At 33.4% G+C, this 14930-nt stretch overlaps 1 protein-coding gene across 1 annotated transcript; it reads right to left on the reverse strand.

Moving 5' to 3' along the window:
- Window positions 1-964: 964 nt before the first annotated feature.
- Window positions 965-1812, reverse strand: Prr32 (proline rich 32). The gene is given in 3 exon segments (XM_021240608.1): window positions 965-1397; window positions 1400-1712; window positions 1714-1812. Coding segments are annotated over 3 exon segments (627 nt in total). The 5' UTR covers window positions 1786-1812; the 3' UTR covers window positions 965-1155.
- Between the last annotated feature and the right edge of the window lie 13118 nt (window positions 1813-14930).

The following is a 14930-nucleotide window of genomic DNA, read 5'->3' on the forward strand; positions in this document are numbered from 1 at the left end:
TAGGTCATACAGCAGTGAAAATTTCTATCCTTCCATCATTGATGTTCTGGCCATAGCTTTGTCACTAGAATTTGTGAAATCCTCACCTGGGCAGTTTCATAATCTCTCTGATTTGTTTTTATAATGGAATTTTACAGCCAATTATGAAGAAAAAAGTCAGTAATATCTAAGAAAATTCCATATTAGTAATAGTTTCACTTGCACATAAAAGTTCTGAAAATACCGTAGCCCTTTGATCAAAGAACGGTTGAAAGCATCTATCCTGTTCCACCCTCTTTCTGGACTCCTGGTGGTGAACCTATGGCACACATGCAGCAGCAGGATGTTTGTATCATTGAAAGCTCTAAAAGGTTTGCCATTGCTGCACTATCGATTTAGCAACAGTGAAAAGTAGGGTGCAAACACTCTTCTAAGTTGAAGCAGTGATCTAAGACTCTCATTTTCTTCTCCCTTTTTATTTCCTGACTGTTCATCCTGCTTCTTCCTCGCACTGGCTGTGAAATGTTGGCTCTGCTACTCTCATCTTAGCCTCCTTTGGCCCCTTTTATCCTTTGTACACTTCTCTCTATTATATAAACTTTGACCTGGCTGCCTTTAGGAAAGTTATCTGAATTTACTTATTGAATTCAAATCCACCCTTCTAGACTTAGATTTGTAGGAATTATTCACCTTAGACTTGGCCAAACAAGAGCCAACTGTTTCTACAGTCATCACACAACAAGCTCAGTCATTCTTAAATGGTGATAAATTTTCAACTAAAGTATTTAAAAAACACTGACACATTTCTGACTTTGGAATCTTTATTGCATCTCCATTTTGTAAAACACTTTAGTGCAAAACAGAGTGCGAGAGGGTAGAGAGTCTCATTTATGAGAACATGAATGTAACTTTCAGCTCTTCCACAAACCCTGCTATCTCCTTCCCTTTATGCCTTCAGTTGAGTGCTCTATTTCAGATTCAGGAAGTGGCATTCTCCCAGAGTGTGGATGGGCAAAATAAGGTGACAGAGGAAGACCAAACACTAGGGGAGGAGCAAAAGAAATACGCATCTTGAGAACTCCATTGAAACTCAGAGGTTGAGGAGATATGAAGCAATGAACATTGGAGCCAAGTAATCCCAGAGCACAGGAAGACAAAGGGACAGGCCTTGGCCAATTATCCACAGGATGCTCTGGGCCTCTTTGTGGGAAAAAAAAGATCAGCCAGCCTTCTGTTGTAGCCTATTCTAGTATTTCCTGGAGGCATCACTATTGCTGTTCCTGATCTAAGGGTGGGAAGGCATGCAGGAGCTCTTATTTGTAGGCCTTTAGGTGGAAAGAGTATTAGGCCTCTTGGCAAAGCCATATATGACCTTGTATTATTGCCACCCCTCTCAGAAGCCCATTTGCTGACTCGTGTGCCCCTACCATCAGTGACAGAGGACTGCAAGATACTGCCTGGGATACACTAATAGAATCCTGACCCTTCTGCCTATGGTCTGCCAGAACTTCAAAGTTATTTACTTCTGCTCTCGCTAGGAAATCTTTGATGACAGCAGTTGGCAGCCCACAGAGATATCTGAGAGCTCGTAAACTACCCAGAATGTGGGATCCTGTTTTCTCAGATGGTCGATTCAGTTGGTCTCCTTGCACAGCTGTCAACAGATTGAAGGGAGGTCTCAGTATGTGATGAAGGTAGCCCCAAAACATTGCATCATCCTTATCATTTTTTTGGAATGGAGTTCAGAAACTGGAGGGGAACATCATGCTGCAGATTCCTGGTCCTGTTTTTGTTCATAGCTGCCATTATGTATGAAGGGCCATGTTCTGCAAGACTTGTAAAAAAAAGAAATAAAAGTTACTAAAAATGTACATGTAGTGACCAAAAAATACCCGAAATATGTAATTGACTAAACTCACTGACATAGGTAAAAAGAGAATACTCTCTCTCCTCCTACACATAGGAAAAATACTTATTTTGTCCCATAACCCTTTCACATGAAATCCCCTATTAGCCCCGTACTATATATTTTCCCACTATAGCAACCTTGTGGCCCTGCTCCATTTTCCTATCTCTCCGAGGTAGAAAAAATGTGTAAATGACCGACATATAGTCGGTCATATGTCATATGTCATAGTAGACATATGATAGAAAATCCTGCTCTTTCATGACCACGTGTTTATTTGTGACCTATTAAGCCTACTGTTCACATTCTATTAGATTGTCCTGGAATTTCTTCTGAGAAGAAACACTTTGTTTTCTCCACAGAAGTCAAAGAAACTTTAAGTATGCTAATAAACACTGTTGTTCCTCTCTGTGAAGCAACAAATATGACAATTTCCATTAAATTTCCTTGTCATTTAACCCCGATCCTATCCTAGAATAAAAATGTTCTTATGCTTAAAATCCCACTGTTTAGAATAGGAATTCGTACTTTTGTTTCAAAATTATGTTTAAATACTTTTTAAAATCTTCACTCTCAAGTTCAGTACTCTTAACATCTAAATTTATGTCCTTCTAGTTTTTACCTGTGCCCTGTCCCTCACCCACTGCAACCTACTTGTCCATGTCTTAGTTACACAGTAAAGGAATTCATATTGCCTTGAAAATTAAACAATTTTACTCAATTATTTACTTACACATTTTCAATACAAGCTATGGAGAAATATGATCAGGATCGTCTTCATAAGGTGGTATAGAAATTGAGCTGAATGTCTCCACAAGACAACTCAGTCAGGAGAATTGATTTCCACTTCTGCCTTAGAGAAACTTGGCAACTTGAATGAAACCAGGAACCAAATGCTTAGAAGTCTTAGAATTCTGTTACTGAGGTAACCAGTTGCTAGGCAAGGGAGGGACAAAAGGAGCAGGAAAGGCGAAAGGAATAAACTTGAGATACCCCTTTGAAGCTAAATGTGGGACTATTTTTTCCACAGTAGTAGATGGATAGTAAAGGCATTTACTACATTATTTCTGATGCTCATCAGTTGGAAAGAGATATCATTTCAAAAAGGGTTTAGAGCAATCATGAAAGCATGATATGTTGTTACTTCTGAAGTTTTAGTCATAAAAGTTAGTTATCCAGTCTCTTCCTTGAATTTAGAACATAATCCTTGAGCACTGTACTATGCTTTATCTTGTAATTGAAACTTCCAATTTGGGGATGCATACTATTAACTTAGTGGAGAACAGAGGTTTGGGAGGTTAAATTGTTTTTCAAACTGTGAAAATAAAATAAAAATAGCAATATAAAAATTCACTGTAAGGATTATCTTTTCCATTCAATTTGCAGTTCTTTCCTTTTACCCTAATTTCAATTTATCAGCTGTGTGTGTGTGTGTGTGTGTGTGTGTGTATGCGCGTGTGTGCATGTATGTGTGTTTCCTTGTTTCCTGAAATAGAGTGATAGAAATTATTATCTAAGTAGAAAGGGGGAATAAGAGTTGTAAGTATAATAAATTTATGAATATTGGCTCACATTTTGCCCTGCAGCTTTTCTTTTCACAAGAGGCTTTCAGTTCTTCCAGCCTAAATTATATCCACCTTTCCCATTTTAAGCAAGTGTACATTCACAATTATTATTCCCTGTCATCGATCTACAGATTGATTGCTTTAAAATTACAATGGTCATCCCCTCATCTAAGATTGCTAAAATTTTTGCAGAATATAGCCATAAACTTGGTTCATTTCCTTACATTTACCTAAGGTCTGTGCTGTAAAAACTAGACCTTGAATATTGTCTTTTTTATTCTTAACTGTATATGGTTTTACAACTCAATAGTGAGTATATTTCTTTTTTCTTTCTTAAAGATACCATATTCAAACATCATGCATTTCAATTTATAGGTAAATGGCATGAAGGGGTGGAGAGAAAAAGAGGAGGAAGGAGAATAATGTATAAATTCAGTGTACTGGGGCAAAGGAATGGCCACAGCTGTGAAGCAACACTACTCATGATGGTAATAGGCTTTGGGGTCTCTAAGTCAGCATCTTCCTACCAGGGTGCCTTGTCTATCTCTATATAGGCTATTGAATGTTTGTATCTCATTGAAAGATGAAGATGGCCTCTTTCCAACATGTTTCCCAGAGCCATTCACTCTTTTACTATTAAGAAATATCTTGATTCTCCAGCTTCAGTTTTTATTCTTGCTTCAGTTTATTATGCTCCTGTCCTTAAGTACAAGACTTATTCTTAGAAACATAATTGTGATGGAGTTTTAAAACCATTTGAGCACTTGGTATATTAGAGGAAAACATGCAACTGCAGTTAATGCTTACTAGTATTTGGTAAGTCATATTCACATAAATAGTTTTCGTATGAGAGGCTGCATTGTTTTGCCTGAGTAATGACAATAAAAGCTCAGGAAATAATTTGATGCTTATTACATGATTGAAATAATAATCTATTTTTACTTAGAAATACGTGTTTAGTAAGATGTCACCTTAATATTGTTACATAAGGGTGAAATGTAATATAGGGACCAAATGCTTAAGAACAGCGACAAAACCCATGTCTCCTAAAATTTCTTGAAAGCCATGGTGCACATTATGAATTTCCAGATAGCACCTCAGATTCTTTTTTCTAATTTCTTTGTTATTTTACAGACAGTACATATTTACTGAATGCCTATTCCATATATTCACTAGTATGTTAAATGTGGATTCTAGCAAAAAAGTTAATACTTGACCTCAAGTAATATTCAAAATTTCTAGAGAAACAAAATGATATTATCTATAAAATAATTGAAGAGTAGCGTAGAAAAGAATAGTCATAGGCCATTACTGTCAGGGAATAAGCTATGAAAACAATGAAAATTGACAAGGAACTATAGTGAGTTAAAATAATTGAACATATTTCATGTGAAGTTAGATCTTCAATTATGATCTGAAGGAAGATATATATGGACAGAGCAAGAGATGTCATTCTGGGCCAAAAGAAAATAATAAGGGTAGGAATAAAGAGAAAATGAAATTTTGTAGTTCAGAGTTTTAATCCTAACTACTGCTCATATTTGTCAGAAAAAGAAATATAAAAAGACATTTGGACCTTCTAGAGACAGAAATCAATCAGATAATGAGTAATATTTTACTCATCAGGGAATATTTGAAAGCACTAAAGTTTTAAAGCTAAAGATGAAACTAGAATCACCTTAGAACTTACTTTTACACAAAAAAAGCTGTCAAGCTAATTCAGCTTCTCATTGAGCTACTCATAAAATTTATACCTTTTTGTTTTGTTCATCTGAATAACTGCTTTGGGAAAAAGAAAATGTGTAATGGAGGTTGAAGACTTGCCAAAAAGTAGCTTAGTTGTTTAAACAGCTAAGCTATAAGGGCCATTTATTACCAGTGGCCTCTTATTTTGTGTCATATCTTCATATATTACTGAATATTCTCTCCAAAGATATTGAGAACTATACTGATACGCTAAGTGATGACCATTCAAGGATATATTTACTTTTGCATAGCAATTGAGAGTATTAGAAATGTGGTGGTTCTGTCAATGTCATGTGGATGTTTTTCCAAAGAAATTTTGCAGATGTGTAACTGAAGAAAAACTGACATTTGAAATATGTCTTTTCTCGTTTAGTTAGTAAAAGAATTCAGGAGATAGAAGGTAGGGATAAATTTCTCTATTTCCATTTAAACTAATAAGGGGGTGACAAAGAGATTGTCATCTTGATCTCTGGGGACATGCTTGTTAAAAAATGTCCTATTCATTAACTCACCTTCAAAATGTAGCCGTGCATGTAGAAAATTGTCTAAATTTAAGATATCTAAAAAGTACTTCTAGAAAATAGAACAGGTATTTTTAGAAGTCCGTGACCACCTAATTCAGTGTATTAAAACATGTGATTTATGAAAGCATTACATTAACCCAGAATGGGCCAGGCAGTATTATTCTGTTGTACAACCATAGGCAATAGTCCTGTCCTCTCTGTTGGGACTTGTCCTGCAGGGTGTGATAAGTGATAAACATGAATGTTTGAGAATGTGGCCATTTCTCAACCACCAGTAATGGCAAAGACAACTTATACCCCTTACTGCTTGACATGAAGTTCAATAGACTATTATTGCTTTTCTTGAGTGTGTTGCTTCATATACATAAATATATGTTCATATTGTTTATTCATTTAAGTCAAAATAACATGACAATAAATCCAAAATAGGTGATTTCATTATTCAAATCAGAAACTGTCAGAAGTTCTTTCAAGATATATTGCTTAAAGTTTTCTTTTTCTCCTGAGAGTTTGAATTTTAAATTAAGTAGCAGTGGGATTAGTCATATGAGACAAAAAATAAGAAAAAAACAACAAGATTTTGACCATGTACCATGCGTCAGACATTTGATACATAACATTTTATTTAATGATCACAGCAAGCCTTTAAGGGAGTTATTACTATACCTATTTTATAGAAAAAAAAGAGTTGGAGAAATTAAGTAATAATTTGTTTTCCACGGTGGTATAGCTAGTGAGTGGCAGGCAATATTCACAGACAGACTGAAACCATATTTTCTTACATTTACACACATAGCATCCTTGTTATAGTTCCAGGTCAATTACATAAGTGGCTCAGAACAAAACGTGTATGTAACAAATCCTAATTTACATTATTTAATGTATAGAATCATTGATATCATGGTATGAGGAAGTTTTGTAAGGAAGAAATCATCCAATGTCTAATGCTCAGATCTCAGAAGGCCTTCCCATGCAGGGAAGCAGAAAGTGATTAAAGCCTTAGATATAGGTTGGTGGTCTAGTAAGAGGTATGGAGTTAAATGCTGTCATGGAGCAGCTGAGTTGGTGATGTGTGAAATAGCATCAACTGGTTATTCCTGAGGAACTACTGTTAATAAGAGCCCAGTATTACCAATAGTAACATTAAATTAGTCATGAACTCTTGAGCTGTGACGGAGGCAAGAGGTTAGGTTACCCAGCCTCAATTATTAGATAAACAGGGAAAAAAGTGTTGCGTGTGTGTTTGTAGTGAAATTCAAGTGTTTGACTTATGCAAGTGAGGTACTAAGAACTCGGGAGAATATCCTTCTGAATTAGGTAAATATGTTAATTAAAAATAAAATAAAAGTAATGTTTGATATGTATATATGATATATCTTATAAATTAAAATAAAACTGTGATTAATAGTAAATAAAAAAGTTGTTGAAAATGTTAAAATGAAGAATAGTAAAAATGGAGAAAGTTGTTGAAAAAATGTTACCATTTATAGTAGTATATATAAAGAGATAAATATATAGATAGATATAATTAATAATTGTTGAGCCAAGGAGGTAAAAGTATGCTCAAATACTTGAGAACTTGGTTTGAAAATCAAAAAAATTTAGTTTCTTCTCATTTATAATTAAAAAACTGGAAATTCATGTTTGAAATACTTTATCAATTTATTAAAATTTATGTGAGAAGTTCTTGCTATGGTATTAGAAAAATACAGATCAGAATTCAAACCTCAGCTTTAATAATTACCAACTTTGGGTTGGTTTCTTAACTTTTATCAGTCACTTCTTCTTATCTATAAATCTGGATTATAGAGAGAATGACATTTTCATTTATAAAAACTGACCAATACATACCAGGTGCTTAAAATATCCTTTCATTGCTTGTACATATTAGTGTCACTTTCCTTATATGGAAAACAAGGATGAAAATATCTTTACCACTTTCAGGGTTGTTGACAGAATTAAATATGATAATCTTTTGAAATTGTTTTGCAGACTGTAAATCACTTCACAGACATTTGGCTAGTATAAATTTGGGTGATATTTATGAGACAAAAAGACTTTTTGAAACATTTTAAATAGGACTGTGCAGGTGGCCACTTCTTTCATCTACAGATAATGCTGCTTCTCATTTCTTAAATCATTAAGGTGGGGAAGATTAACTACACTAAAATCCCCATGGTGTGAAGAGTTCTTTTTCAATTTGTACTACACAAATTGGTACTACACAAATCTCACATATTGTTGTATTTAATGCAGTAGCTGTGCTAGAACAAAGAGTTTGTATTTTTGTATTTGACTACATATTTAATTTGGTTTCAGAATCTTGTGTTTCACAGCAGGAATCCTAGAAAGCCTCTGTGATGATTAAAGAGAAAAGCCTGAGGGAAAATAGAAGGTTTCTTGCTTTCCTGATAATGTATGTTGGATTGATTGATTCTCTCAACGATTTGATCTTTAAAGAAAAAAAAAAAAAGTTTTTCCCACCCCAGTCTCCCTTCGACCCCTCTCAAGTGGTCAAATTAATGGGTTACTGGAAGAAGTATAACACTTTATAGACTGACTGTAATTCAGCATGCAGGAAAATTTGCTAATGAAACCCAAAATTGAAATAATAATGAAGATTATCCAGAAAGGCCATTCTTAATTCTTGTCTAAATTATTCTGTATGGTCTTGTTGTTGAAATAAGTGCACGTGTTTAAAGCCCTTGAATAATCATAAGGTACTGAATTCATTTATCTACTTTTTAAAAACTATTTCTTCCACTTCTAGTTTTTAGGCTAACAAATTGATGTGTGTTTTTATTTGGGGAAAGAATTCACCACTAGAGAGAATTATAATGTGGAGTGCCAAGCAATGAGAAAGTGCCTGTTAGAAAAATTACTAGATCGGGGCCGGGGATTTAGCTCAGTGGTTCTGCGGCCTACCTCGCAAGCACAAGGTCCTGAGTTCGATCCCTGGTACCAAAAAAAAAAAAAAGAAAAAGAAAATTACTAGATCATAATGGATGAATCTTACGCAGGTCTCAAGGTCTCAACAGTTTAATGATAATATTTGCACCAAAATGATGAACCCTCGCATAAACACAGGGCCATTTTGTGACAAGAATCTAACTGAGGCACTGATATACACATTTAATACAATCATAATGAAAATAACAACAGCATTCTTCATTGTCTAGAAAAATATCCTAAAATGTATATGGAACAAGAAGAGACCTGTAAGACCAAAAACAATTCTAGGCAATGAGGGCAAAGCAATAAGCAGCACAATCCAGGGTTTCAAGCTATATTACAAAGCTACAGGGATGAAAACAACATCATACTGGCACAAATATTGATACGATGATTAGAAAAGTAGGATAGAAGATGCAGAGATAAGACAGGTGCACTGACACATCTTATGTTTGACAAAGGGTCCAAAAACATACACAGGAGAAAAGGTAGCCTCTTCATCAAATGATAATGGGAAAACTGGATCTATGAACGCAGAAGGATGAATTTAGCCCCTCATCTTTCCATCTTTCATCATGCACTAGTACAAAATCAAACAGGATCAAGAATATACATATTAGTACAGAAACAATCCACTGGAACATAAAACAGGTAAAACTCATGAAGTCATAAGCATAGACAAGGACTTTCTGAACAGAGTCTCAAATGCATAAGAAATAACACAAAAATCAACAGATAGGTTTATAAAAAATTTAAAACCTTCTGCACAGCAATGGAAACAATCAGCAAAATGAAGAGACAACCTAAAGAATGAGAAAAAAATTACCAGCTACTCCTCACACGGAGGCCTAATATTTAGAATATATAAACAACTAAAAAGCATTTGATCCTCAAAAATAAAAGACTCAATCAAAAAATGGGTAATTGAAATGAATAGATACTTTTGAGAAGAAAAAATCAAATTGTCTATAAGACCATTAAAAATTTTTCAATCTCCTTAACTATTAGAGAAATGCAAATAAAACAATACCGAAATTTTGTCTTACTCCAGAAAGGATAGCTATCACAGAGAACTAAAAAAACCCCACAATTGCTTGTAAGGGTGCAAATAAAAATGAACCCTTCAAGATTGTTGTTTGGAGTATATATAGTACAACAATTTGGGAAATCAGTGTTGAGATTCTTCTAAAAATTAAAATTAGAAATTTTATTTGACCCAGCTATTACATTCCTAGGTATCTTCCTGAAAGAATATAGACATCATATTACACTGGTACATGTATATGCAAGTTTACAGCAGCACAAATTATCATAGCTCTTGGAAGTGGTCTATATGTCAGTCAACAGGTGAATGAATGAAGAAAATTATGTGGTGTGTGTGTGTGTGTGTGTGTGTGTGTGTGTGTGTGTGTATCAGCCATGAATAAGGAAAAATTTTATTTGTGGGAAAATGAATGTACGTTGAGACCATCGTGACAGTAAAATATATCAAACACAGAAACTAAATATTTCCTGGTTTCTCTTATATCAGAGACCCAAAGTATATATACTATAAAAAGCAAATAAAAGATAAACAGGCATCAGGGAGATAGGCATTTGCAAATAGGAAGGGTATCTAGAGATGTAGTAAGTGGGAGTGAGGGGATGCAAAGAAGATTAAGATGCCATATGTATATGTCCATACTTCCCACAATGAATGCTTTGTGTCACTGTGTATCACACTATATATATGTTACTTTGTTTCACAAACACATATAATAAAAAAACAAAAATAAATTAACTCAACTATTTTGATTTGATTTGTGATAAGAAAATGAAGAAAAGGGATCTTATTGCCTATTCATAGCCCAGGAAAACAGTGAAATTCAAAATTCACAGTATGATTTCTTCTGAATATAAATAACTTTGGAAATATCATCAAGCAGAAAAATTATAATTCTAAATATCTATACCGATTAGATATGCAATCTTGTAGCCTATCCTTCTGGTGATGGATCCAATCTTTTAGAGACCACTGTCATTTTCAAGATTTAAACCACTGAATACAAAGAAGAACACTGAACATAAAATAACTGATGATACTCATGCCACCGGTTAATTTTTCTTTCCTATATCTCCAAATAACATGATTAGTTTTGAACAGATGTATTGAGCTCATCTGGAGCAATAGTTTCCAAATAATTTTCTGGTGAAAATTGTCTTTCCCTTGGATCATTTCAAAGTGTTCATAAGATGAAAACATTTAATTATTGTAAGAAAATATATTTGCCTTTCCCCTCTCAGTTTCTCCTGAGGGTTTATTGGAATTTACCAGTAGTTTCATGTTATGTAATGTCATTTGTCTGATGACCCATTGGAATACATGGTTGTATGTTCCTTTGTTTTAATTTTAATATGTAAGTTATGGTAGGTATAGTCCATTTATACAAAAACTCTTCAGAATCCTCAATATTTTTTTGAATATAAAATGGTTCTAGATCAAAAGTTTGTAGAACTTTTACTTGTTTGACTAAAGACAGTTTGAAATATTCAAGAGTTAATACAAATTGATAAGACTACTTGTAGATGTGAAGTAAATCTTGAACTTTTTAAAAATATTCAGATTCTTATTTTTAATCTCCTTTTATAAGTACTGAAGACAAAACTGTGTAGGCCAATAGAAGCCAACGAACATTTATTGAATGTTTCCTGAATTATGATTAATATGCAAGGTACTGTAAATATGATTTAAAATTTTGAAGAACTTTTGTTCACTTGGGGAAAATAAAACTAAATCATCACAAATAAATAACCATTGAATGTTGATATTAATTTCTTTAGAACTAAACTGAAATCAGATGTGTGGGAGGGAAGCAGTCTAATCACAGGTGTCTCAGAAGGGGCAGAACTGAGCTCTACTTTTAAGGATAAACATGATTTGAATAGGAAAAGCTGTTCTTAAATTATATCTTCCAGAAAGTTATTACAGATAGGGTTTGAGGGGATTTTCACTTTCATTCTTATATCTTTCTTTGTTTATTCTTTACAAACAACATATATCATTTAAAAAGAATCACATTGTTTTAAAACAATACAATTTAGCTTAGGGATTTAAAGTAATATCCGGATGACTTAGGCCTAAAACAGGCTAAGAAACTTACCTCTGGGCCTTACATATTAAGGAGGAATGGTATTTTTAGCAGTATTAGCTCAGAATATTGTCAGAGACCTTTATTTTCACCTTTAGCCTTTGGTAGAACTGTATAGAGGATTGGTTCCGATGGCTGACTTAAAAATAAGATTTTCTTTTTGTATTTAACTTTGTGTAGCCACCTCATTTTTATTCACTCTTGGGTGTTTTTTGGTTGTCCTTTTTTTCTGGTTCCATTTTATGTATTATTAACAGGTTGGGTTATTTCAGAATAACAGCCGTGTGCAAAATTCAAGTACTTTCTAGGGAACTTCAGATTTTATTAAATATGGAATGTCCACTTGCTGGACTGCTGACACTGATCTCTATATTGAAGTATTAAAGCTTTTCTAAATGCTCTAGAAAAAGTACCAATATCTTTTCTCTATTCAGTGATAACAGCTATGTACCATTTGCTTTAAACTTTCCTTATGGTGACTCTTTGTATTATATCAATAGGAAACAAAAGCAGAAGCTCCTGTTGTTGCTAATATTATCTGAATTTATTTCTATAGTCGGGGAAATCACATTGATTGCTATATTTGTTTTCATTGAGCTCTGTTAAGGGACATAAAAGAAGATTTTCTGAAGGACCTCTGGCTATTCAGCTGAACAAATACTGTTTCTTTGTGTTCACTGTGTATAATGTTGCATAATTGTTTGGTTTCCATAAGATTATAACAACAAGTATGATTTCTTGCCCTCTCTACCCTATAATTCCAAGAAATTTTCACTAGACTTGAAGAAACAACAGGGCAAAGAATTTTTAATTATGCTAATATATAAATTATCAAAGGGGTACATACCAAGGTAGATTTTATGAAAGCTCAGTGTGCTTTTCGTTATTTACTGCTTGACACCAAATTAAATTTCAGAGTATATTTGGTAAGAAGATTACAACATTTAAACAAATAATAACTTTACACAGCAAAATCTAATTATATTTGTTTAGCCTTGTGCTTTGGATCATTTACAGGAAAGAGGTTGGAATTGTCAATATAAAGTACTCAGTATTCATTGTATCAAACATTCTCTTATTTGGTAACAAAAGCTGTATCTTAGATATAACTAGCTTCTGAACCCAAACTGAGATACATCAGCTACATCATTTTCCTAAGGTCTAGATGAATTAAAAATTCTCAATACACAGTTAACTTCAAGACTCTTGAGAATGCAGTATAGTTTAAATATTAATTTATTTTATGGCAATTACCTGACAACATACTGGAATATAGCATAATAGTTAGGAAATTCCAAAAAAAGGAAAATTGATGGTATAAAGTATTTAAAACCAAAGGGAAAGTTTGTAAAGCAAATGTTCCATTATGTCACTCCATGAGCTTAATATGTGCATTAATAGAAGCATAAGCATAAACATATCTCATATATCTATTAAATATCTACATATGAGGTATACTTCATCATTGGTTGGTTTCCCAGTAGGGGTCCAAAAATCTTTTATGTATAAGATTTATCTAAATTTTAAGAAAGACATACAAACTTCCAGAGCCTAGAAAGCTAATCATACTAATAGTTGTTCTAAGATAATGACTGAACAAAACTATTAGCATTCAAAGGTTTTTCTTTATGGAATATGATACAGGATGAAGTATAACCCTACTAACTCAATAAGAAAATAGTTGAGAGTTAGAAAGTGTGCTGATGAAGACCTTTTGTGCTTACAAGTCTAGGAAAAGCATTCATTGATATGTTTTTTGAAAACTTACTTTTTACCAAAGCCTTGACATTATCCCCCACTCTTCCTCCACAATATGTTGAAAATTGTTTTAAAAAGCCATATTATTGATCTCTCAAGTACCTCACACCTTTTTACATAAAACTGCTACAGAAAGGGGAAAAAAACCCTATTTAAATAAAAAGTGAATTTCAATGTAAAAACATCTCCTTACTTCCAATTCTGTTGTAAATATGCACCCATCTTCTACTGTTTGGTAAGTATGAAATCAGGTAGGACCTAGACCAGAAAAGATGGTAGGAAGATCTGAAGAGAAATTCAGGCTCTGCTAAGAGAAAATATCAAATTAAATGTTTGCATTGAGTTTACAGGCCAAGCTCCATAAATGTTTATTCATTGTGTACCTGGTTTATTTTATTCTAGAATGCTTGCGTCGGCAGCCCATATACTAAAATTGGAACAATATTTTATTCTGGAACTTAAAACAACTCTGGAAAACCCACTGAATCAAAAAGGGAAAAATGAAAACTGCTTGTATGTCAAAACCAATAACCCATTCAAAAGTGAAACTAATTCACAAACACTTTTTCCAATTTTTTACCTACTGATATTTTGTTTTTGATGGAACTCCACTTAGTACTGTGTTCACCTACATTAAGTGTGAATTCTAGATAAAATGCAGTGTTTACAAGGCTGTTTTAATTTTACTTATCAATTCTTCCTCCACTGAAAGAGATAATTAGTGAACAAAAACACACATACACCTAAATAATTAGAATCATGGGAAATGGTAAATGTTACTATTACTCTAATAAGCTAAGGTAAATGTGGAATTGTTCTAACTTATCTAGGCAAAAGCTACTGAAATTTTCATTTTCCACTTAAGAGCAATGACTCAGGAATTTCATGTATGGCCTTGGATAAGTTATTTAATTTTCCTGAACTTCAGTTTCTTCATTTGAAAAATAACAATAATTGTATTGCCAAGATTCTGGGTTGTTGTATCAAATAAAATAATGCGTGTGAAATAGCCCTGGGCCTGACAAATAATAATTGTTTGATATACATAGTACATGATTTGAGCAAAAAGCTACCAGATTCCCAATAAGGCCTATTGAATAATATTAATTTTAAATTTAAGAAAGTAATAAAGCCGTATCATTTTCTCTATTATTTTATGTTTGTTTATAGATTTCTTCCTGTTGTAATAGAAAGCTGTGCTTTCCAATTATATCACAATGAATTTGATCTCTATCCAAACTTATGAAAAATACATACAGTATGTGATTAGCTAGCAAAGCCAGATTTGAATATTCTATTACATAGGTAACAGATGTTGGCACAGAAATACAGATGTTGTCAGAGGGAGAGTATATTTTTGGTAATTCCTACA

The sequence above is a fragment of the Heterocephalus glaber genome, unplaced genomic scaffold (assembly GCF_053883595.1).
Source record: "Heterocephalus glaber isolate CG9 unplaced genomic scaffold, H.glaber_assembly_v1.0 deba00001729, whole genome shotgun sequence".
Lineage (NCBI taxonomy): Eukaryota > Metazoa > Chordata > Mammalia > Rodentia > Bathyergidae > Heterocephalus > Heterocephalus glaber.